The sequence below is a fragment of the Python bivittatus genome, unplaced genomic scaffold (genome assembly GCF_059951505.1).
Source record: "Python bivittatus isolate LINGU-HERP-01145 unplaced genomic scaffold, Pbiv_v1 ctg000080_np1212, whole genome shotgun sequence".
In the NCBI taxonomy this organism is placed as follows: Eukaryota; Metazoa; Chordata; class Lepidosauria; order Squamata; family Pythonidae; genus Python; species Python bivittatus.
Genome location: NW_028277035.1, coordinates 52,971,893 through 52,996,724, shown reverse-complemented (window position 1 = coordinate 52,996,724; position 24,832 = coordinate 52,971,893). Strand labels below are relative to the sequence as shown.

Sequence of the window (24,832 nt, the reverse complement as noted above, 5' to 3'; positions counted from 1 at the left end):
TAAAGAGAAACAGTCTTTGCATTAGCAAAGCCAACCAGAGTTTACTTTTGTGTAATGAATTAGCCCCAAAATCCATCAAAGCCAAATTGTTCAGCATTATCTAGTAGCTGGGAGAAATAAAAGCCTAAAAATGCCTCTTAATTCTATCTTTTTGTTCTGTCATATTTCCTTTTTCCCTGAATTATGGTGGTAGATAAAAGAAGCTAAAATGGCCAGTGCTGTAACATGAGATGGACTCATATTGTAATCTTCATTAAGAACTACCAGCTTTTAAGAGGCTTGCCCAACCCAGCGATCTGCAGTCTAATTTACCCAACAGCACTGAAGCAGGAATAAAAATGAGGAGATGATATATTGTCATATATCTTAAATGATTTGGATGAGGAGTATCAGCACCCAATAGAAACCTTTTTTCTGTGCTAAGCAATAGCCAATTATTTCCTGGGTAGTGCTTGTATTATCCAGAACTGCATCAAGATTCTTTCTACACATCTGCAGTAAGGTAGATAAAATCTTGTAAGAGAAACCATTTAAAACTTTTACTGTCAGGTCTTTGTAATTCTTGAAGGAATATAGAACAATTTGCTATCTGATTATGTTGAAAACAATTAGAGATGAGCATGGAAAGTATCAGCCATGGCAAAGACTTCCATTCAGTTCTGGAAACATGTATCAAGCCAGAGAGGGCCTTTAAAAACAACACATTAGAGGAGACAAAAATCATCTTTTTTTTTCAGCCTTAATTGGATCAGATAAAGTAAGCTGCCTTAGATACTGGCTGGTGCAGTTATAGCCTTGATATCTATATCACATAAAGTCATGATTTACTGTAACCATTGTTTATGGAATAACTGAGTTTATGCAGCATATCAAGCCATAAGACAGTTTGTTTGATTTTACAAAGCATGTTGTGTGAACTCAGCTGCTGTGGTTTAGTCACTATATTATGTTGAAATGAATTATGGCTTAGTGTGGCTTGCAAACCCAGCCAGATGGCAATTGTTCCACTGAGGAACTGAAATTCTGAAAGTTTCAAACATTTTCCTGCCCCTCTAACTGTTTTCCTTTCATCCCCACCCTCCTTCAAATCCACCCTGTACACTACGAGTTATGATGGGGGGTAGGGGGTGGAATTTAACTAATGATTTGAACGGTGGGCCTGCTGTATTTATATCTAGATTAAACCTTCAGAATAATAGGTGAAAAAACAATGAATTACCTACCAAAGATCATGTAACAAGCTTTGGTTTCTGAAAATTTAGCATTTATTAATCCTATGTTTTTAAACTTAATGATTGATTCCTGGATTTCACTTCCTTTTGGTGAAGTGAAATCAGCTAATTATTAATAATTGATTAATATAACTAATAAGGAAACCCATTATTTTCTAAGCAGTTTAAGCAGTTCAAAAACTATAGCCTCCCTGTTCAAGTACATTTCTTCAAATATTTCACTTCAACCTTCCTTCTCCTGTACCTGGGATCGCTCCTTTACTGAAGCCTTTAATCACATCAGAAGGCACACCAGCATTACTATACCAGTAAGCAAAGACACGGCAATTTATATCTAGCACTGAAGATGTTACCTAGCCGGGTAACGAAACGTCTGCAAGAAAACAATCAAGCGCAGAGAGCCCCAAGGACCCCACAATTTATATGTGTGATGCTATTTGGAGGAAAAGAAATCTACAATGCTTGACGATTCTCTATCCAAAAGCAAAATTCCATAATGAGATTAAAATTCAGAAATATCATTTGTATTCCATAAAGATGTTCAGTTATTTACATATTCTGTTTTTGATACCATTTTAAATAGAAACAATGCAATTTACAGTCTTATTTTTCAATGATCTAACTTTTGCTATATGAAAATCATCAAGGGATGTATTATGGGCACCATTATGCTTATGAAAGGAACTTCCAGGAATCTAACTTTTTCAACTTCTCCTTTCCCAGTGACCTGGATTCAATCTTTCAAGGTACAAAAATAATTTCATATTAACATAAATAGTAACAAACCATTTTGTACAATTTAAACTGAATACATTTGATAGGTTAAATATATTTGGGTAATTATGTACACAAAAACTGCCTGCCTTTTATCACTTTAATTGCACTTGATTTATACAAATTTAATATTCACTCATTCTCTCTATATTTGATCCTTGCCTCACTTGTTTACCTAGTTTTTGCTAGAAAAGAGATCAATTTATACTAATGACCATCAAATATTGCTTTTTGGTGGCATAGAACCTGCATGCATATGAAATCCTAAATGTCTTCTTTCAAAATATACATGACATGAGGATTATAAAAGACAGGTAATAAGCATAAGTGCTAATTGTGAAGTCGATTGCCTATCATAATCTAGAATTTTAGTATATTTTATGTTCATACTGGATAATGCAAATGTAAGCATTGGAAACTTCAGAATTACAAATCTATTCTCTGATTTCACAAAGTTGTTTATTCAGCACCAATTTATACTTCCAAGTTATCTGTAGATGTGTTTTCTCAACGGCTTCCATTATCCCAGGATTCAGTCTGAGTATATTCAACTTTCTGAATCATCCTTCCTTAGCAGAACTGTTATAGTTAATGTTTTGCTTTAACTTTCCTTCTTGCATCTTTATGTTTCTTCCGACAATCCTGAAAATGTTGAAAATTTAATGTAGTTATGAGAGATTCAGTATTATAAATCATTTAATTAGCATTTCAGCTTTAGCATCTAAGCAGCTCCGCAATACTATGGATAGCAAGTTTTTGAAAATGTGGATAGAAATCAGCTTCTTCTTCTCCTAGCAATACTTCACAGCGAATCAACATGGGCATAATGCAGCTTTCTTACCAGTTGGGTTTCAAAGCGGAACTAGAGGACATACTGACAAATGAATATTATGCAAAGAATGATATGGAAAGTGGAATGAATCTTAGATTGTGACTTTGGTTTGCCAGGATCCTGGATCAAAAGTAATACTAAATGAACCACAGCCAGAAACTTGCAAACCTGTTCAACTTCACTGGGCAGGATGAACCAAGCAGGAGTTATTGGCTGTCATGCACCAGCACACTTGTTTGATTCTGATAAGATAGAATTCAACTAAAGATCAAGACTATATCTGAAAAAGACTTTTGACTCTGCTTTTCAACAGTTACTCTTCATCTTTTCACAATTACTATTCAATAGGTATATGAGTAGCTTGAATTATGGAATGGGCAATGATACAGATTTCAAATTTGTTTCTGAATGCAATAAGAGTGGTATATGGGAGAGACATAAGAATAAATGCGATGCTTAGTGAATGGCTCAATACTGAGCAGGAAATAAGACAAAGATACGTGATGTTCCTTTGATTGTTTAATGTATTTATTGATAAATTTATCAGGAACACCTGTGGTGATGTTAGAGGTGGGTTAGTTGAGATATATATTTATGTTCTTATTCAGACGATGCTAGGTTGTTGATCAATAATACAATAATACAAATGATTTGCTGCAAATGCTAGATTGTACGATGCAACATGGAGAATTTGTATACTTTTGTTGATTGTTTGTGAAAAATAGAAACTGGAGAAATTACAGAATTACAGAAGTGTAAATGCTGATTAGGATTAGAGTGCTAAGTGGGCTGAAAGAATGTCTGCTGAAATAGAGTAAAATGTCTGTGTATAAGTACATGCTTTTGCTGACTTTGTTATACAGAACTGAGAATTGGGTATGGAAAAATATAATTTTAAATTGAATGCAGTAAGATTTGGAAACTTCAGAAATGCAGGTGGTAGAGGAGACAAGGTAAAAAATGAATGCAGAGTGAATGCAAAAATAAATAACCATTTTGAAAGAATGACATGGAGATGGTTTGGCCATATACAGAGAATGAATGAGAACCGAATTACAGAACAAATATATGAAGGAGGAGTCATAGCTAGATGAAATTGATAAGATGCTGAAAAAGGAAGAAGGTTAATGAACAAAAGGCAATCTATGCAACAGTGTGCTAACTTTGTGGAAGCAAGGATTTTTTGCAAGATAGAAAGGTATAGAGAATTAGACTGAATGATATTGGTTTAAACCAGTGTTTTTCAAACTTGGCAACTTCTATAAAGCTGACTGGGGAATTCTGGGAGTTGAAGTCCACACATCTTAAAGTTGCCAAACACTGGTTTAAACTAAGCTACATTTCTTAATCTTTTTTTTATGTCACACCTTTAATTTCTTTGGCTTACTATTTCTTACTCCTTTTATGTACTCTGCATAATGCTTATATTATAAAGTGATAGGTATGATACATGTAAATATGTCTTGGTAATTACTGCAATAAAACAAAACTGGACCCATAGAATACTCATTTTAATTTAAGTTAATACAAAGTAAAGGAATATAGTTAAATTGTATATTTTAATTCTATGCAATTAGTCTGAATTGCATGAGCCAGCTTGCAAGAATGATTGACTTTTTCCTTCGCTTTTTAAGACTAGCAGCATTGCCGTTTTAATGACAAACCCTGGACTTCCTGGCTGTGCAAAACAGCTCTGGCCCAAATATCAGGAATACCTTTAACCACGTACCTCAAGTAATATTTGGCGCCTGCTTTCCCAATCCTCTGTTTCTTCATCAAGATCTGAAGCTTTATAGAAGAGCTTGGGGCCCTCTAGGAAAGGAATGAAGAAAAGTTTAAGCCTTTTCTATTTGTAATCTGCCTGCCCTGTGAACAAGAAAGAAGTAAGAAGAAGAAGAAGATCCCTGCTAAGCCAAGGTCTCAGGGGTTGCCTAGATGACACAGTTGTGTTTTGGTAGCTTAAGGTTTGATGGTGTTTTCTGTCCTGCTGTTGCCATCATCTGCTTTCATCCTCTCAGCTACAAGAAATGGCATACATAAAATTCACTGACCATCAGGCTTAACACAGCTTGAAACCTAAGGTTTGCACGAATATTTCTCTTTTTTACAAGAGAAATATACCCTCTTCTTCTTATCCTTATATTCTTCTCTCTCCTCAACATTTGCTTCAAAGGGTTCCCCAATTCTTTGAGGCAGAGTTTGGAAGCACTTGGGAGAGGCGGATAGAAAACTTTACCCTTCCAGTGCCACTGATAGAGGCAAAATCATAAGGCACTATCAGCCACAGGATGCTCCTAAGATTGTACTTGATTTTTTAAAAACTGTTGGTTGCTGCAATACAATATATTACAAGATTGGAGAAATCACAGCCTACTATCACCTAATACCATCTTTCTAGGAAACTGCAACTATTGTTCCAGATAAAAGTTTTTTTTAAATCACATCTTAGTTTTAATTGTTCTTAAGCCAGACTTCTCTTGCAACTAAAATAGTTCATATTTCCCAACAGCAATCTGAACTCCAGCTTTAAAACTGTCCAAAAATGTAGAAAAGCTTACAGAAACCATGTGTATTGAACCCACAACAAAACAAGACTTAATGAGCCTCTGACATGAAATAACTTTGGTGTTCACATTTTAAGAATAAATCTGAAGGGTAAGCATATTGGTAACCAACATATTTAAGAAGAATTTTTCTGATTTTCACCTTTTAATCTGTCATCATCTTGAGAGAAGAAGAAAAATCTAATATCTGAATGTGGTTCAGCTGGAGAACTGCAAAAGGAATGAGAGTATTATCTTCCAAAACAAAGAGAAAAAACTGCTTTTTCAAGCCTGAACAATATATTCATTGTGAGGAAGAAGCATATATTTTTATTTCAGAGATGATTAAATTACAAACTATTTGGTGTCTTATATTTGTCTGCATTAAAAATCTGAAGAATTCAGACTGTCAGAAATGATCAGGAGATAATCATGTTGGTTTTTTCAACAGCAAGACACATAAAGTAATGCCAACTGACTGCATTTACAAGGTAGATATTTAGCAGCTTTACTCATACATTGTGAGGGAATGCAAGGCCACACAGACATTGGAGTTTTCTGCCCCATCCTCTTTCTTGTGCAGTCCCATATAATCTTCAGGAAAAGCATGGGGTATGATATGGAGAATGCAATGGGAGGGGGAAATCACCCAATGTTAGTTTAAGGCTTTCTGGCTGCTGCTAATGAAAATATACAATCAAAATAATTGGCTTCATTTGGGGGGGGCATTTGGCAGCTGATCATCCTAGAGCAGTTCTTGCTGGATGGGGAATTCTGGGAGTTGAAGTCCACCCATCTTAAACTTGCCAAGGTTGAGAAACGCTGTCCTAGAGAATGTGTACTTGACTCACTGTGTTAAATTTGAGGTCCATCCTTCTAATGTTCTATGAAGACTTCAAAAGTATAATTTACCTTTCTTTGACATCTTGTCTTTCAGCTACTTCTGGCTCCTCGTCTTCTGAACTACTATCTTGAAAACGTGGATCTTCTTGCCAGGCAACCCGTGAAGGCTTTAGTATTTCAACTACGTAGGGATCTACAAAAAGGAAAGAAAAAAAAAAGACCCAACCCTTTTCAGTATACAAAAGCATTATGTAGAAAGAACCCCAATATAGAAAATACTTCTTGTAAAGCAGGATAGCATTGCAAAGTGAAATCATTAATTTCCAGGTTATTACATATTAATTTTTTACATATTGGACTCTAGGTGTGCAAAACCTGGCTTAGGATATTGTTGGTTAAGAATAATCAATTGTAATGTATGGCATGAGTGGGGAAGATTCTGGAATGGAATTTCAAGGTTGTCAGGAGGGGGGAGAGACATTCCAGGGCAAGCGCCTCCTCAGCCCGCAGCAAGAGTGTGGGAAAACGAAGAGGATGAGGCTGGCCCCTCCCTAGAGTCTCACAGGGTATACTGTAGCCATTAGTTGCTTTAGCATAGGTTGAGTCTGGCAAGATTCTGTCTATTAGATGCAAGCTAATAAAGGAAACGAGCTGCATTGGATTGCCTCATTGTTGTTCTTGGGCTGAACCTGACATCAATATGCTAATAAGTCTATTCTCTAGCTGCCTAGAACATACAATTTCATAAACCTTAACAACTAAGTGATGTTGTGCTGAATCCCACTGACAGGTCTAATTAGAATTACAGAGTTGGTTGTGACCTGGTAAGTCACCTGGTCCGACCCCCTCCTCAGAGCAGGATCTACTGAAGTGTCTCTGACAGATGACATTCCAGCCTCTTACTAAAGACCTCCAATGAAGAATTCATAATTTCACATGGCAGGTTGTTCAGGGTTGTATTCTCAAAGATAGCTCTGGGAAACCTTCAAGTCAGATTTAAATATATTAGTTCCCCCATCTTGTGTTCCCAAGCAACTTGTCATATGGCTTCAAATACTGGAAGGTAATATGTAGCCACCAATAGCTTCAATCTGATACCACACATTAAAAACCATGGAAAAGCTGCTGAGGGTATATTCCTGATAGTCCTTGTATGTTTATAATATTTCTGGATAATATTAAAGTTCTTAAAGAAATAAAAGATGGAAGCAACTTTTAGATATGAGCAAATTTAGAATATTATGGATCATTTCCATCCACTAAGCCTAGCAACCAGTGCGGGTAGTACAGTATTGGTATAATATGTTCCTGTTCATCTATGTCATCAAAATGAAATCACTCTATGTCCTTTTAAAATGTATAAAGAAAAAACCTACTTAAATTGCAATACAGCGATCAAGTCTCAAAGGGTCTTAATGCAAAAACATGAGTTGGAAATATTGAAACTATGGTTTAGAATATGCAAAGATACCTTCTTTAATTGGTGAACTCGCCACTTCAGTGCCAAAAAAGGAAAATGTAAAACCACTGTTTTCTTCTTGTTTTCCAGCACTGAATTTTGATATATTGGTTGAAGGGGCTTGTTCAGCATCATCATGCTGGTCCCATGGTATTATTTCTGTTTTCTCATCGTGTTTTGTAGATCCAAGTGCTTCTTTCAAGTCCACGGCAACATTGTAAAACGTATCTTTAGACACCTCAGGCAGTTTCTGAGCTTCCTCTTTCTTCTTCTTCTTTTTAGCTTTACTATTTGAGGTAAATAAGAATGTGTTAATTGCTAATATTTGACAGATCAAATATAACATTTTATACAAATACTTTGAATTATGTCAGAAGCTTACAACAAAGAAATATAAATACAGGAGCTTCCACAATCCATTTTTGTTAATAGATTCAATATATAAATCGGAAACTGTAACACAATTGCCTCACTAACTTTGGTTATCTTTTCACATAGTGCAATACTTGCACTGGGTTATAACCCAGTTCAAAAAAAGCACAGCACTTAATTTCAACATCTGATGGATGACCAATATGACTTCTCAAAAGAGGAGTCCATCCCCTTTGGAACTCCCAACTGACAATCAAGAGACATTCTGAAATTACAACTTTCCTCTGAAACTTCTCTTTCTCTCATTTTCTCATTCCAACTCTTGATTAAAAACTCCAACCTCCAGTCATTTGCTGAATAAAATAAGCATTTGAATCTAAACTGTCACAGAGTTGAAACAGTAAACTGCTCAACCAAAGGACAGCATAGTTCTCACAACCAGCTACTGAAGGAATCGTTACCTCTCTATTTCAGTATTTTCTGGCTTTTTTTCAAACACTGCATGATCTTGCCTTGTAGGGTCGTAGCGTAAGGTATTCATATCTCTATAAATAATAAGAATAAGAATAAGAATTAAGTACCCTTAAATAAATTTAGATATCATCATAAAAATTCTGAGGGAGAAAAATTTCATTCTATGACAACATTTCTCAGTATGATGAGGCAAACTGTATATATATCAATAAAATGTCAAATAATGTTGAACAAAATCTACACAGCAATCTACATTTCTGCTCAGAAGTAAGCTCATTGAGTTGAATGGGCTTGGTCTAACAAAAATGGGTTTAGGATTGTAGCCTTAGTTAACAATGCTATGCTATCTTTGCTCACAATCAGCTGGGGATGTGTTTTTCTGTAAATGTCAGGGAATAATAAGCTTTCACGTGATATTGATTATAAGATTAGAAAGGATTATAATTATTTAACTATTTATACCAATGTTTCTATGTCACCCTATTTCCAAGGACTCAGGATGTTTACAGTACAAAATCCTACAATACTAAATAATAAATAACTTCAAATCAGACTTTTAAAAAAATCCACCATCCATACCAAAATTTCAGTTGAACAGGGTGGTTGCAACCACCATGCAACACCAAATAAAGTGGAAGCTCCCCACACTTGAAAGGCCTGCTCACCAGGTCCCTCCTCCTGTCAGCTCATGAGGAGTGGAGACCCTTAGCAGCTCCTCTCAGGTGAGCACCCAGGAAGGCTGAATATGGTAGGAGACGTGGCCCTGCAGGTACACTGGTGCTGACTTATGTAGGGATATCTATCTATCTATCTATCTATCTATCTATCTATCTATCTATCTATCTATCTATCTATCTATCTATCACCTTGAACTGGATCTGCAAGCTTAGCAGCTGCCAGTGCAGGAACCAGAGTGCTGATGTAATGTTACTAAAATGACTCCCCTCTACCATGTAGTCTAGCCACTGCATTCGGCACCAACTCCAAGGTCACTGCTGTAAGAGAATCCTAGTCCAGGGAGTCCTGCAATTACTGCACTAGATGAAGTGGGGCAAAGGTCCCCTGGCAGTAATACTTACCTGCTGCTTTAGCAGGAATCGTACATCCAGAAGGGACTTCCAATCACAGATCTGCTTCTTCAGGAGAACTACAACCCCATCCAGAGCTAATTACTGGCTAAAGATTAGCCAGCCTATCTTGTGGAAATTTACTATCACTTTGTTTTGACCCATCCAGACTTTCAAAGCATCCAGAACTGGGTCCGGACCTCTACCCAAGTCATCTTGTAAAACTGTATAAAGAGCATCTAAGTTGGGGTTAATGTGACCAATTTTATCTGTGAAGAATCACACAAACATGTCACAACAACCCACAGGAATATTTTTTCTACCATTATTATCCCAAAACTACAGTGCTGCTGGATGAAAGTCTGCTGACACAGTAAGAACACAGTTTAGAGTATTCTTGGTTTTAACAAGATGTACATATACCGTCAAATCCAAATCTGTTGATTTTTTAAAACTTGTTAATATCCAAAGGAGGCAGTTTATTTTTTTGTTTATTTACGATCCAAGAGCAAGTCACAAAAATTTTAAATGCAGCACACCATTAATACATACATACGTGCAATACATATATAAGAGGAAGAAACCCTATAAAATTAACAATTCATAAGTAAATAATACACTGGGGCCAAAGAAACAAGCCCTGCACCCAGACTTCTAGTCTGCAAATAAGCACAATATGCACCCTTAATCTTCAGAGTGATAGTCATTAAAGTCTTTGCTAAAAACAGCCTTGAGCAAGAGCTCCTAATGTTAAAGCTCCTTTAATATTAGGAGCTCTTGCTATTGCACTATGTATTTCTAATGCATAATGGTATCCCAGAAAACCAGTTAAAAGGCGCAACATTTCTAAATTGAGAGACAGCTCCAGGACTGGCCATAAATGCATGCTTTATGATACTTCACCATCTTAGGTTCAGAGTTTCCAAACTTCCAAAAAAGGTTTGCCTGCTATGCTAGATTTCTATGTTAAATTAGTGTTTAATTTAGGGGAATGCTACAAGAATAATGATAATTTGTACAAATTTAAATAAGACCTTAGTCTTATTTAAATAAGACCTTCCATACCTGAATTTCTTGGCATCTGCAGTCAGCTTCCTATGTTTGGGAGGTTCTATACCGATATGTAGAAAACTTTTCAAGATCTCAAGATTCTTCTTTTTTTCTAAAGCAAGTTCCTCTTCTTCCTCTGTTACTGACTTCTTTGATTTCTCTAACAGGAAAAAAATGGAATGGACTTAGTCACTGACTGCACAGAACTGATACCAACTGCATTCAGCATCAAATCACACGTTATTTTAACACATGGATCTATGCTAGCTCTAAAGTTGAGCAGGTCAGGGCGCAGTGAGTACTTGGATTAGAGACCAAAAAAACAGCAGGGCTGTAGGTTAGAATGGGAAGCTGAAAGAATATCCAGAAAGAAAGAAATGGCAAACCACTTTTTGGGTTTTACATACGCATATTATTGTAGTTTGATTTTAATCATTTTGCCATCTATTTTATATGCTATATTTTTCATCTTAGTTTATAGTTTTAGTCTTAATATTAACAATTCTTACATAAAGAACTTAGTGCTTTAATATTATAGTATTGTGTTGGTAATGCTACCTTTTAGGTATTTTTTACTATTTCATTGGTTTCATTGTTATTCCTGAAATGGTTGTAACTATTATTGATGTTATTTATACTGACCTATGACCAAAATAAAGATTAGAATTTGACCTCTATATTGTTACCAGAAAAGTGCATGGGTGGATCCCTGTAATCACCTGGAACCAAGCACAACTTGAAGGAGTCTTTACTTAGTAAGTTAAGATACATAATGGATTGATACTGATTGTGTAAACTGTGGTTTGCTTGTAAGTATAAAGTAATAATTATAGCCCCTGCCCAGTCTTAACAGTCTGCTTGTGTCAGGACAACGTACAACCTTATGAATCTGGGTGCAAAGCAGATTCAGACTGAGAAGCAGCTCCAAATTTGTCTCTGTTGATTAAACTATATTTCATGGTCTAAAAGTACCTTCTTTCATTAAGATTAGCCACAATTTCTCCATTACCTATGGTCAAGAAAGGAGAGAGTGAATGCATGGAAGTCTGATTCTCACTGTAACTTTTTTGTAACATGAAGAAGTAAACCAATTTTTCCCCTCTGGATATATTTTCTTCATACTTTGGTTAGGTTTAATTTAAAATGCCTATTTTTCATATCAAAGATAGGTCCTCAATAATCATCATCCATTTATGTATCATTATTATTGTTGTTATTAGATTTTTATCCTGCCTATTTATTATATGTATGTATGTATGTATGTCAAGTCAAGGTGGTGAACATACCTAATACTCCAGCCTTCTATTTTCCCCACCACAACAACCCTGTGAGGGGGGTTGGGCTGAGAGATTGTGGTTCAAAGTCACCCAGCTGGCTTTCATGGCTAAGGGAGGCCTAGAACTCACCATCTCCTGGTTTCTAGGCCAGCACCTTAACCACTGGCTCTCCAGAGAGCATGGCATTATAGGAGGTGTCATCCAAAAACAACTAGAAGGTCTCAGATCACCTTCCAAAGCTATAATCCATAGCCTAATACATATAATTTAAGACATATATCCAGGTAAATGCTTTCAAGCATTTTTCATTATTCCCAGTTTACAGGAGAAGATATTTTTAAGAGATTCTGTGAAATACTCTTTTATATTTTGAGTTAGTCCCTCTTAAGTACAAACTGTAAAGAATGTGTAGATGTATGTATACTAATACACTTAGTGATTTTTCAGGGAAAAAAATATTTTTCAATGGAAACATATGTTACTCCTCTTTCCACCCTGTACCTTGTTACAGTCATGGGCAAAATGTTTCTGAAGGACTTTTTGATCCATACAAGTGAAATACTGGGTAACAAATACTCAACAGAATTATAGGAAAAAGTTTATTGTAACGAAGTCTTGCAAGCGTTCTATTGGCAACCAACAGGTGGGTATATCTATAATGGTATGTGGGAAAAACTTTGGGAGATGGGGCAAAGACATGTTGCCTAGGGAACAGTCAGATAAGGGGCAGCATAGCCCGCAACTGGATAGTGGGCAGGGCAAGAGGCCCAGGAGGGACCCTCCCTAGTTTCTCAGGCTGTAAAGGAGATGGCGGGAGAATTGTACTTTCAGACTTGCAAGATTCTGTTAATATAGCTTTACAACAAAGTAGAATTAGCTTATCTGGTCTTGTTTCCTGTCTGGTCTACCTGGTAAGGCTGACAATCTCTTACCTTCCTGATCACTATCACTTTCAAGGAAACGAGCATCCATACGAAATCTTTCATCTGTGCCAAAGCGTGACTGTAAATGCATAAGCTGCAACAAGAACAGTAACAGAGGGGTTGTATTCTTTCTTGCCTAGTTCAGATAGTCATTCAACCTTCAATAATGGCTCCTTGACATTATTATATGGTGAATGCTGATCAAGATTATTCATGTGGCAAATTATCAATCAAGACAGCCATAAAAAACCACAGGACATATATGAGGGGTAACAAAGCTAACAGCACTCATATTCTGGACTACAGTCCAGCAGGCTCCACCCTGCATGGCCAGCAGACTGGCATAATACACTGGGAGATATACTGTAATGGAATGGTATGGCGAAGGCCGTGCTCGGGGAGATAAGCATTTGCTTAGCCCCCAGAATGAGCGTGGGAAGGTGAAGAGGATGAGACTGGCACCACCCTAAGGAATTCACAGTGTTTGCTTGCTGGCTTGAGAAGTTTAGATTCAGTCTGGCAAGATTCTGTCTCGTAGGTGGAAGCTAATAAATGCAATAGAACTGTAACTGTACTGTCTCGTGGAGTTCTTTGGGCTGAACCTGACATATACATTGCCTACTCTGGCTCACACAGACAACTTAAATACAACATATAGAACATAATTTAATTAGGAATAATCCTGAGTAAGAATGGATCAACAGGTTCTAGATGGAGTAGAAAAGATAAAGCTGTAGGAGTACAATTAATTTTAGGGAACAGATTAAAATAAAGTACAACAGCTGAGTTCCCAAAAGACTAAGCAATGTATGTAAAGCACAGTGACCATTCGTCTTTTATTATAAAGGACAGTAATTTCAGATTACTATTAAATCTGAAATCTATTTCCTTTAGATAAATCTATTACCTTTAGATTTATTTTTCAAAAACTCACTTTTGTCATTTATTTTGGTCATTTAACTTTTACCATACAAATGCTACCAATTAATGCAGTCTTCCACATTCATGTGAAAAATGTGGAATCTGAATTGTCTTTTTAAAATAAATTTTCATATACTGTTTGATTTTTAGATATTTTTATCAGAATATGCATTATTGTAAAGTTTTTTCTTGGTTTTGCTCTTGAATTTTCCTTTGCAAAGCAAAGTTATAAACGTAAACAAGTAATTTTTTTTTTTTATCCTTATGAACCTCTTTCAGATTTGCCCCTTTTTCAGGTTTGTCCTTCATTTTTTCCAAAGAAAATATGGTCACTGTAACATAAAGAGAAATCAAGGGACAGAAAAACTATTCATTGCCAGAGATGTATTGGCTTATAGAAAAATGCTACCGTCATGTAAGGTAAAAACTGATGAAATGAACAAGATTTATATCTGGAGCTTAGAGATAGGAACTTGTGGCCTTCCAGATGTTTGCACGCTGGATAAAACTGTATATTAGGAACATTTGGAGAGCCACAGATTGCACGCACCTGGCTTAAACACCAAAGTATATGGATTGCAAGTCTTCTACCTGGAGATAAATACCTCCAGATATATAAGAAGCCATGAAAATAATACACTAAACAAGTGTACTAACCTTCTCTCCAGCTTTGCCCTCAAACTGAGGTTTGATTTTGAACCGATCATTTTCTTCATCTGCAGTGTCAAATTCTTCATCACTGCTCTCAAACAGCTTCCCAGAAGTTTTGGGGATGAATTCCTTGGGCACAGTAACACACACATTTCATTTGAACCAGCTCATTCTTGAAGTAACACCAAATGTTTTAGCAAGCATTCCACTAGTTAGTATGCAGGGAGGGGGTGACAAAGAGGCAAGATAAGAGGTGAGGAGAGTTTCCTCCCCCCCTCCGCAAACATCTTTTCCTCCTTCCTTTACCAAAGGTGCAAGCTTCCACCATAAATTGCATGATAATGGTGATTGAGATAGAAGGTACCTGCTTGTCAGCTCCTGAATTGTTGGCAGAAACGAACAGAACTTTTCTGTTGCATTTTAAAGGAAGACTCAAGTAATTTCTGATTTAATTCAATGGAATGTTGCAGAACTTTTTCACCCCAACTTGGGAGAAAGACTTGTTATTAAAATAGTAACAGCAGTGGCATTTGGGACTACATTTTGTTAAAAATCTGGATTAAGTTATCTTATTATATTTGCTTGTGTCTTTTGGTAGCCCAGCCTCTGCTCTTCTATAGTACCTGTTTTAATTGCTTAGCTTTGGTTTTTTCTACCCCTTTCTTTTGAGTTGGTCTGACTGTATTTTTGGTGGCAACGATAATTTAAAATAGGTGGGTGTATGCAATTTTTTTTCTCCACCATTAGTTACAGAGGAGATTCTTGGAGATGTGAAGGTAATCTCTAGGGATAGAATAAATTCCCTTTTAGTTCGCTCACCTTTACTAGGATCTTTCCTGAAGACTCTTCTTTAGCATGCTCTTGTACTTCATTTTCACTATCTGAATCAAACACGATGTGCTTCTGTTTATTTGTTGACTGAATTTGCTAAAATTACATTAAAAATTAACTAGAGATTATTAGGGACATAAATGATATAATACCGATAAAGGAAAAGAAACAGAGATGCACCCATTAACAAAGGATCTTGTGGCATCTTAAAAAACAAGAATAGTATATTTTTTTGTGGATCAGGGTCAAATTCATTAGACATGGTATATAAGGCTCATACATACTCATTATTCTATTCCCTTTGGGAAGCAACATAAATGCAGAAGTGGAATAAGAAATAGTAGGACAAAGAAATCAAAGGCATAAGATAAAGAGAGAACATATAGCTAAATCTACTTTATACCAAAATTATTCACACCTCTCCACATGCCTATCTTTGCTTCTATCAAATCTGTTTTGTATGATGCCTTTTGTTCTTTAAATTTCTTGTTTCTTTCTTTTCAAAGATCTCATTAATTAATTCCATGGAACCACACATTTCTCAAATCTTCACCATCCTCTCCATTCATTCACTCTTCCTTCATAAATTTCTTTTATGAGTCAATCCTCGTTCATTCTTTCTATATCTCAACTAAACCATCTCAACTTCTTTCATATCGGTCACTCACTTTTCTATTCAATTTTGTAACAACTCTCACTTCCACAGAAAGAAGTATCTTGCAACTGAATGATTTGCTAAGAATAAAACAACCACAAAAGGCTGTTTTCTACCTGTGCTGATTGACAGAGTGCACTTTCTATCTGCATCTATCTTTCTATCTGCATAGAATAGAATAGATAGAAAGTGCACTCCATGTTAAGCCTTTATCTTGGCTTTGATGATGTCCAAATGCTGCCACTATGTTCAATCACATTTCCTCTCTAACAAATGTATTTAAGTTTCTATTTAAAATATGCTGCATAGGAATGCAGCATTATTGAAACTAAACCCTATTTATTATAATAGATTTTACTTATAACCTGTTTACTCTTAAATTCAGGTTGTTATGATGAACCATAAAAATTATTTCACATACATATATTTATAAAAATATTTCTATACTACTATTCATTTAAGTTCCAAGTTATGTAAGTACTGTACAATTCCTCCCAGCATTAGTCAATCCAAATTAAATGAAACACATAGGTAAATAAAACAAAACTACCTGGCTAGTCAAAGCTCCCTGAATAATTACTTTCTGGAGCTCCCATTCTTTCTGTCTCTCTTGTAGGGCTGCCAATCTTTTCTCATTGTCCTGAAGTTGGTTTCCCATCTTCTCTGATTTCTTTGTTCTTCTGGAAGAACCTGAGCAGCCTTCTTCATTTTTCAGACAGCCATTTAAGTCTTTATCCTGTACCAGATTGGAAGTTGTTGGTCCCTTAGAAACAGACTTCCCACGTTTGGCAGGTTCACTTTCAGGTATAATACTCACATCATGGTTTCTTTTCTCTGCCTTTTCAATACTGTACGGGAGGTGGTTAGAAGTCTCACCTGAGTTTCCAGGAAGACTTCCTTTGTGAATGCCCAAGTCCAAGTCTTTCAAGCAAAGTGGTTTGGAGTTGAGTTTCTTACTTGCAGAGCTTGAGCGTCTCACTTCTGTAACACTTTTCAGAGACTCCAGTTCAAGTTCAAAAGAAGCGTGGTCCTTTTCACCCACATGCACATCCAACTCACTCTCAGGCAGTGCTCCAATAAGTGACCTCAATCCCTTGAAAGGCTGAATATTCGCTTTTGCCTGTTTTTGTTTCAAATCATCTTTGTCAGAACGCCCTTCTTTTAAAATGGCAGAAAGTATTTCTTCAGGGCAAATACATTTTTTGGGAGTGGTGGTAATTGTGGGTGTCTTTAGGGTAGTATCAGTTTTATTAACTGGGCAGTGATTAGTTTGGGGTTCAGTGGCTCTTTGAATGATTTCATTATCTTCCTTTGAATCCTCATTATTTTCATCAGCTAATTTCTCTAAATCTTCTAAGGTAAGATCTAATCGGCAGCCACTCTGCATCATGGATTCATAATCGTCATCCCATTCAGACTCACTTGTGTCCAAACATGAATCTGAGTTCTCCTCACTTTCAGATCTGCATCTGTCGAAAGCAGCTTGGGGATCTGATGGTTTTTCAGACTCTGCTCTTTTTCCTCCTCCTGCTTTAGACCCTTTTGAATCAGAAGATGGAGAACTTGCAGCAGAGATGGCTCTCTTTGGTTGGCCACCCTTCTGCTCTTCTGTTTCCTGAGAGCCTTCTAGAGCTTCAATTCTCTCTTTTTTATCAGACAATTTAGTCACAGCTATAATTTCATCAGTGTCAGCTGAATCATAATCAGATTCATTTTCTGCAGGCCTTTTCAGTCCATTGCATGTTTGGGATATATGCTTGTGTGCTTTCTGTAAAGACCAATGAGTACTGTATTTCAGCTTAAAGTCATCACCAACAACCTCCATATTATCTTCATGTTCAATATTAGAATCATCTTTGTACTTTTTTTCCTCTCTTGCTTCTACAGCTCTGATTATTTCTTCTGAATCCGTTTCATCATCACACAGGCTGTTTATATGCCTAGAGGATATGGCTTCCGTTTTAAGCTTTTGACCTGAAGGGTGCTGATTATGTTGCTTCTTGGAGTTAGAGTTTTGAATTAGTTTTGTAGGGACCACATTTCCTGGATTTGATTCAACTTTGCTTAGGCTGTCACTGTTCTGTATTTTCATTTTCTTTTTTGGTGGCTTCTTAGCTTCAGAGAATTGTCCTTGTCGTTTCTTACTCATACTACTGTCAGCTTCTTCCAGATGCCAAGTAAGCTGCGAAATGGGAACTGTATCTATAAGATCTTGATCTAGTTTTTTAAGGTTGTGGCAATATTTGGAAGGGTCATATTTCATTATGTTAATTTTTGAATTAAGGAAAATCTAAATACCACTCTACAAGTAAAAGTTCAGAAATTCTAGAGAGATTTAAAAAAAATAAAAGACAGACCATTTACTTTAAATCCTACAAATAACATACCTTGCTGTATCCAAAAAGGAAAGCGGCTATATAAAAAAAGGCAGTCTGCTTGAAGTTAGTAAGATTTTGATATATTATTATGTTGTTATCTCTCTGATAGAAAAGAAAGCCACTGCAGTACAGTGGTTAAGGTGCTGGACTAGACGCAGAAGACCTGAATTCTAGTCCTCCCTTATGCATGGAAGCCTGATTGGTGATCTTTGGCCAGTCACTCCTTCTCAGTCCAATTCAGTGTCAGGCTCTGCAACAAACTGGCTGATAAACCAAACCTCTCACTGGATCATGCACTGACAGTTTTGCTGTAAGAACCAGGTGAGCACAGTGCAAAAACAAGCAGGCCCACAGCCATGCTGGATAAATGCTAACAAAAACAATAAACGATACAATTCAGAAATAAAGTCTAATAAAACCCACCATTTCATGGCATGTTTGAGCGTGCTTTCAGCTGTGGCAGAACTGCAGTGAACCATATTTAGGCTGTCCAAATATCATTTAGGACATGATAGCCATTGACAACATCACCTAATGGTGTTAAAAGAACAATAAGCCATGCTCATTAAAGTGCATCCAAAAGCTAAATTTTTTGAGTGCACATGATTAAAAATGTTCATGGAGGACAAAGATATTCCATGATAGTCTAAGTAATAAAGATTTTTTTTTAAGTTGGGAAAATTTCAATATTAAAATATGAGAATTAGTCTTCAGTCATTGAAAAACAACATGTTATCAAATCTGATCGTTTCAAAAACAAAGGATGAATGGACAATCCAAAGAAGGGGACTAAGCAGCCCATGATCTTGGGTGAAAAGGAGAAGGAAATGCCAGAGATTTAGAGTATTGCCTCTTTCTACAGGACTTGTTCTTGAATCACAGCAGTTCTGAAATTCTTTGATGTGACTTCCTACTTTTTCAATAAATATTATTTATCTGTAGTCCTTGGATTTCTTATCAGCTTCATGGTAAACCTAAATGATTAATTCTTGTCTGTGGAGTGAAGCCCAACAGAACTACTGACTGTGTTCTTATAAATTTCCATTGCCAGTGAACAGATATTTCAACTGGTATTTTTTCTTACACAGGCAGCAAGCTAGTACTCCTGAAATGCTATTATTTCGAGAATATTAAGAATTGGGGTAGTAAAAGCTTGCAGAAAAGGATATTTTGCTTTTGTGTTGATCTTTTAGGTGAAGGATAGGTAAAACTCTGCCAAATTTACTAACCACCCAGTCCTATTAAAACAAATAAAATATGTATTATTTTTGGAAATGTTTGCAACAACTTTTACAAAACAACTTTACAAAAAGAAAGCATTTAAGCAGTGTAGCAGCTTTAAATATTTATTTTTATGAACTACGCAATAACATCTGGAATTTAGCCCACTAGTATTAGTGAACAATTGATAGCACTTCTCTTCTTTATATTTACCATACCTTATGATTTGGTATTTCTGTTCCTGGTACTGCTTTCACATGGAAATCTACAATTCCAGATTTCTTCAGAGATTCTTGAATATCTGTCATACCATTATAATCTGTTTTTTGCTTCTTCATACTCGCCTCTTGGCGCTCCCGTGCCAGTCTGCATAACAGAACATGATTGCAGTTTAGCACTGATAAAACACAGTGAGAAAGAGAAAAAAATGAGTGAAAAGTTATTTCATATTTGCATGGTAATTCCTTCTACTTTACAATATTACAACATATCTTAGGAGTGGATAGAAGGTAGATCAGGACCTACTGGCTGATAACTCTGTATCTGCAAAAATTACCAAGAGCTTCTGTCAACCATAATTGTAACGATATCAGCAGTGTCAATTCACAATCAAGTTTTCTCCCATCACCCATCCTCTAAATGAGGTTCCTAAAAATAGATGGATTTCTTTGGGACCGAAGTGCGAGTTTAATTCTGCAAGTGGAAAGCAGAAAGATCACTTATTCTCAATTCAAAGTAAATAATTTCCTATTAACTGTATTTTGCACATGGACTCTTCTTTCTATTGTAATCTTGCAAGCTTCATTTCATGCAAATTCCTTCCTTCCACACAAATTAATGATCCCAGTCTATGTTACAAACTGTCAGGTTTTACCCAGCTTAGTGGTTCCAGTTAGGCAAGCTCACAAGAAATCCAAGAATTTCCTATACATAATTAGTAAGTTAAAACCAAAGAATTTCAGCAACTGCTACGTTTCACAAACAAGTTCTACAGAGAGTAGCAATATTCACCTGTCACCTCCTTCTCTTTCCCACTCTGTGTAACTGGCTGATTGACACCCAGTTTTGAGCAGGCTAGACTCTGCATCAGTCCTTTGTTTTGCAGCAGACAGATCTGCTATTGTTTTTTTCACTGCCTGTGTGAGAAGTAATTCTCACACTAAATATCTCCGATGCCACTCATATAGCATCCACTATATTTTTCTAAACTTTTGTTAAAATCCATTGTAGAATCTAATACCACACTGAGAACTTTAACTAGAGAAGCAGGTCTCCTCTTCCATTCTTCAGTTCTATGTGATCCCTCCAAATCTGTTCCAAAGGACTGAGGGATACTCAAGAATACATCTTGAGATGAATGTAGGATGGCTGGGAGTGACCTGCCTCCATCCTGTTTCCTGCCACTAATGGAAACATATAATTGGATTCCACTCTGATTTATTTATACAGATGAAATTATATCTTTCTGTGAAAATCTATATATTTGTTCACATGTATGCAGAACTCAATGGTTTTCACCAGAAACTGTATACAATATGCTAAGTACTACCTGTGTAAAAAGCTCTCTTTTGCTAATTCGATTTGTAGCGTCCCACCTTTCCATTTCGTCTTATTTAAAACAGATATACCTTTAAAGACAAAAAATAAATACCAAAAAAATGGTTAATCTGCCCATTATTAAGACATTACAAACCACAAATTCTAGGATGTCTCAAAGAGAGGAGCAAGCGCCAGTGTGGTACAGCAAACAGCCATTTGGGAAATATGGTGCTAGATTCAGCCTCATAGGAAATTTTCTCTTGATTAGATAATGGGAAAGGAGAATGCTCAGCATGAAAACCCAGTCAACAGAAAGGAAGAAGAAGATGCTTCAGATGTTAAAGGACAAATGCTTACAGCAGGCTTGGAAGGCTGATACCAACAGAGAATGCATCAGTAAGGAGTTGGGTGGAACACGATCACATAAGAATGCATGCAGTTAAATGAGTGGAGATGGTGGGAGTGTATTAGAGGGTTATTTCAAAGATATGTGTATGACATTGCTCTGCCCTTATCATTAGGATATACATGAAGACAGAAGTGTTTAAGGGTGACCTGTACTAAAACTAAAGATAAATAACATACTGATTAGGAGTTCAACAACCAACTAAAAATAAACAGTTGTGAACTTCATCAGACTTCTCCTGTCCAGATTTCAGTATACAGTGATACCTCGGGATACGAACGCCTCTGCTTGCGAATTTTTCGGGTTAGGACCAGCTCTGGCCCCAAAATTTTACCTCGGTTTGCGAACTCCGCCTCGGGGTACGAGCCATTTTCCGCCCGTGCCACGTGGTCCGCGGCCATTTTCTGCCCGTGCCATGTGGTCCGCGGCCATTTTTCCGCCCGTGCCACGTGGTCCGCGGCTGTTTTTCCGGCCCTGCCGCGTGGTCCGCGGCCGTTTTCGCGCCGCGCCGGGCTGTTTTCGTGCCGGGCCGCGCCGGGCCGTTTTCGCGCCGGGCCGCGCCGGGCCGTTTTCGCGCCGCGCCGCGCCACGCCGGGCCGTTTTCGCGCCGCGCCGGGCCGTTTTCATGCCGCGCCGCGCTGCACCCGGCCATTTTCGCGCCGCACCACGCCGCGCCCGGCCGCTTTCCGTGTGGTCCGTGGACGCCAGAACGGATTAACGGTAATTACATTGAACCTTATGGGAAATTGCCTCGGGTTGCGACCAAATTCGGGCGGAGGGCGGAACGGATTAACCGGATTTACATTGAACCCTATGGGGAAATTTGCCTCGGGGTGCGACCAAATTCAGAGGGCGGAACGGATTAACCGGATTTACATTGAACCCTATGGGGAAATTTCCTTCGGGTTACGACCAACTCGGGATACGCCCAGAGTCACGGAACGGATTAAGTTCGTATCCCGAGGTACCACTGTAATTAACCAATTTTGGTACAAGGGCCAATTTTGGTACATTCACAAGGACCAAGAAAAGCATTCACAGTTTGTATACTTACATTTTTTAAGTTCTTTTTCTGAAAGGAGGATGTTGAGGTATGCAAATGTCTTGATAGGTTTCCCTGTTCAAGTATAACAATCTGATTATTCCCAAAAACAATGATATTTGCATTTTTAAAATAAATAAATAATCATTGCCAAAAGGAAAGCAGAAATAAGAAATTAACAGCATTGAATGTAAGTTTCCTTAGTAGTATACCTGATCAACAGAGCTTATTCTTGATTTTGCCATTACAAAACAGATGAAATTATTTTTAAGCAATTTTAAAGTATTACCATGTTCATCCTTCCGGCTAATGATTTCCGTATCTGTAACATTTCCAAACTTGCTAAACCTTTCACACAGTTCATCTTCAGAAACTGAATGGCCAAGTCCTCCAATGTATAGTCGCCTTACGAGTGAGATTTGTTCCATATTCAAAAATTCAACAAATGTCCAAGGTTACCATTGTCCTTTCAACTACAACTTTTCTGTAAAATGACAAATGCATAACAAAAAAATATTTTGAACAATGTTAAGGATTGCTGTGATACAAAATACCATCAGGACAGTCCAGTTCATAGTTTTATAAGATCCCCACTTTAATGTTTGTTGTTATGATGATTCTCTAACCCTTAGCTGTCTGTAAACCATGAGAACAGAAGCTCTGTATTATAAACAACTTATTATTGATGACCTAGCCCTGTTCTATCACTTTTTCACATAACAATTACCCATAATTCAGTGCTACATATATGAACAGAAAGAACCTTGAACAAAATGCCAGGCTTGTCCACTGCTCCTATGTGTGACCAGGAAGAGAAAAAACCCCAACATTCAATATTGCTTGAATGCAACAGATTTCCAGTTTACTGTTATGAATGAACCCAAATTCTGGTTAAACGAGCTAAAACACCACCAAAAACATAGGCTTTGCCTTAGCAATTCACTACAGTAATGTTGTTAACACAAATCCCTGACTTGCAATAGTGGCAAGCTAGGGACCTGCTTCCAGTCATAAGAGGGTAGGAGACAAGAAATACCAGCTCCTCTCCTGCTATTGCCTGTATTGGATGACTAAATCATTGTTCAGCACAGCCCACAAATATCCCTCTGAGCCTTCAGGATGCTTCAAATGGACTGTTTCCAGCTAAATATATATAGGTTTTGGAACTCAAGTTAAAATAATGGGAAGAAAACATGGAAGAGGAGAAGTATACACAAAGGATAGCCACAATTCAAGCTAAGGAGAGGGAGGGTGGGACGTTAAAAGAACAGTTTTTGATGATCATTTGCAGAAAGCGGGGGGAAAAAGCATCCTAGTAATGAAGCAGAATTCTAGAGAGAGTAATTAGCTCAACCCATTCAGAACTTCAACAGTTTAACATTTTAGCAGAAGTCATCCAGCCTGCTCTGAGGCGTATCTTATCAAGAGAGCCCTTCAAGTTTTGGTATCATCATACAGGACACACCAAGAGTTTCTGAGGCTCTACTGAGCCTCAACCAGACAGACGAGAGCAGCCCCCACAGCTGCTGATGCTGCTTTTATAAGCTGCAATGGCCCCACTCAGGCCATTTAAAAGCCCACCTTTTAAATTTAAAAGTCTGCAAATATCTACGTTGCATCGTATCGGGCTGCAAAGATCCGGACGACTCTGAGGTGGTAGCACAGCAAAGAAATAGGGCATGCTCCCGCTGCCGCTATCTAGAGGTCGCCCGGATTTTTGCTTTTCAGATCTGGTAATGTTGCCTTGCATTTGCTCGGTGGAGCGACGTCTGAACACTACGATGGGAATCGGGCATCAGCCCGCATTGTAACTCGCCACTAAACGCATCGGACTTACTGGCGAGAAGAAAGCCACGTCCAGCCACCGTTAAGCGACCCCGCGCTTCGAGATACGCCACCTCCGAACGATTCGCGACCCAGCGCGGCGCCCAGCGTGGGCACAACTGTTGCTCGTGGTTTACTTTTCCCCCTCACCCCGCTTCCGCCATGCTGGCTGGGGAATTCTGGGAGTTGAAGTCCACCTATATTAAAGTTTCCAAGGTCGAGAAACATTGGCTTAACGTATCGTAGTGGACGTTTCTATTAGTCTTGGATTTCTCCTTAAAAAGACACAAGACTTTTTGCGTCTTTGAACTGCGGATTGACAGCGGCGATTAAGTTCAGTCAGGCGCGATACGCTTCCCCGCCCAAGTCTAACCGCATGGGTCTCTGAGCGGCTTTGTATTTTTAAGCGGAAGTTCAGATGATAAATCACTCTTCAACATTTTTGAAGCTCTATGTTCTCCGTTTCCTAGTCGGATGCGTTTTTTGAGGCACAGTTGGATCGAACTATCGGATGAAAA

General features: G+C 37.6%; 1 protein-coding gene across 1 annotated transcript; it reads right to left on the bottom strand.

The window, feature by feature from the left end:
* Positions 1–1,740: 1,740 nt before the first annotated feature.
* Positions 1,741–24,588, bottom strand: NOL8 (nucleolar protein 8). The gene is made up of 17 exons (XM_007428654.4): positions 24,328–24,588; positions 22,780–22,974; positions 22,503–22,565; positions 21,053–21,131; positions 19,722–19,869; positions 19,452–19,520; positions 16,455–18,170; positions 15,238–15,345; positions 14,425–14,547; positions 12,856–12,940; positions 10,662–10,806; positions 8,517–8,600; positions 7,696–7,970; positions 6,294–6,417; positions 5,545–5,612; positions 4,568–4,650; positions 1,741–2,648 (listed from the first exon to the last, which is right to left on the bottom strand). The coding sequence occupies exons 2-17, from the start codon at positions 22,916–22,918 to the stop codon at positions 2,595–2,597; spliced, it is 3,363 nt and encodes a 1,120-aa protein (XP_007428716.1). The 5' UTR covers positions 22,919–22,974; positions 24,328–24,588; the 3' UTR covers positions 1,741–2,594.
* Positions 24,589–24,832: the final 244 nt, after the last annotated feature.

Bases quoted from the DNA above. Each gene is read 5' to 3' on its own strand.
- NOL8 (XM_007428654.4), bottom strand. From the start codon at position 22,918: ATGGAACAAATCTCACTCGTAAGGCGACTATACATTGGAGGACTTGGC. The intron at 14,548-15,237 runs GTGAGCGAACTA...ACTGTGCCCAAG, and splicing joins CAGGAAAGATCCTAGTAAAG to GAATTCATCCCCAAAACTTC. The intron at 6,418-7,695 runs GTATCTTTGCAT...TCCTTTTTGTAG, and splicing joins GAGTTCACCAATTAAAGAAG to ATCCCTACGTAGTTGAAATA.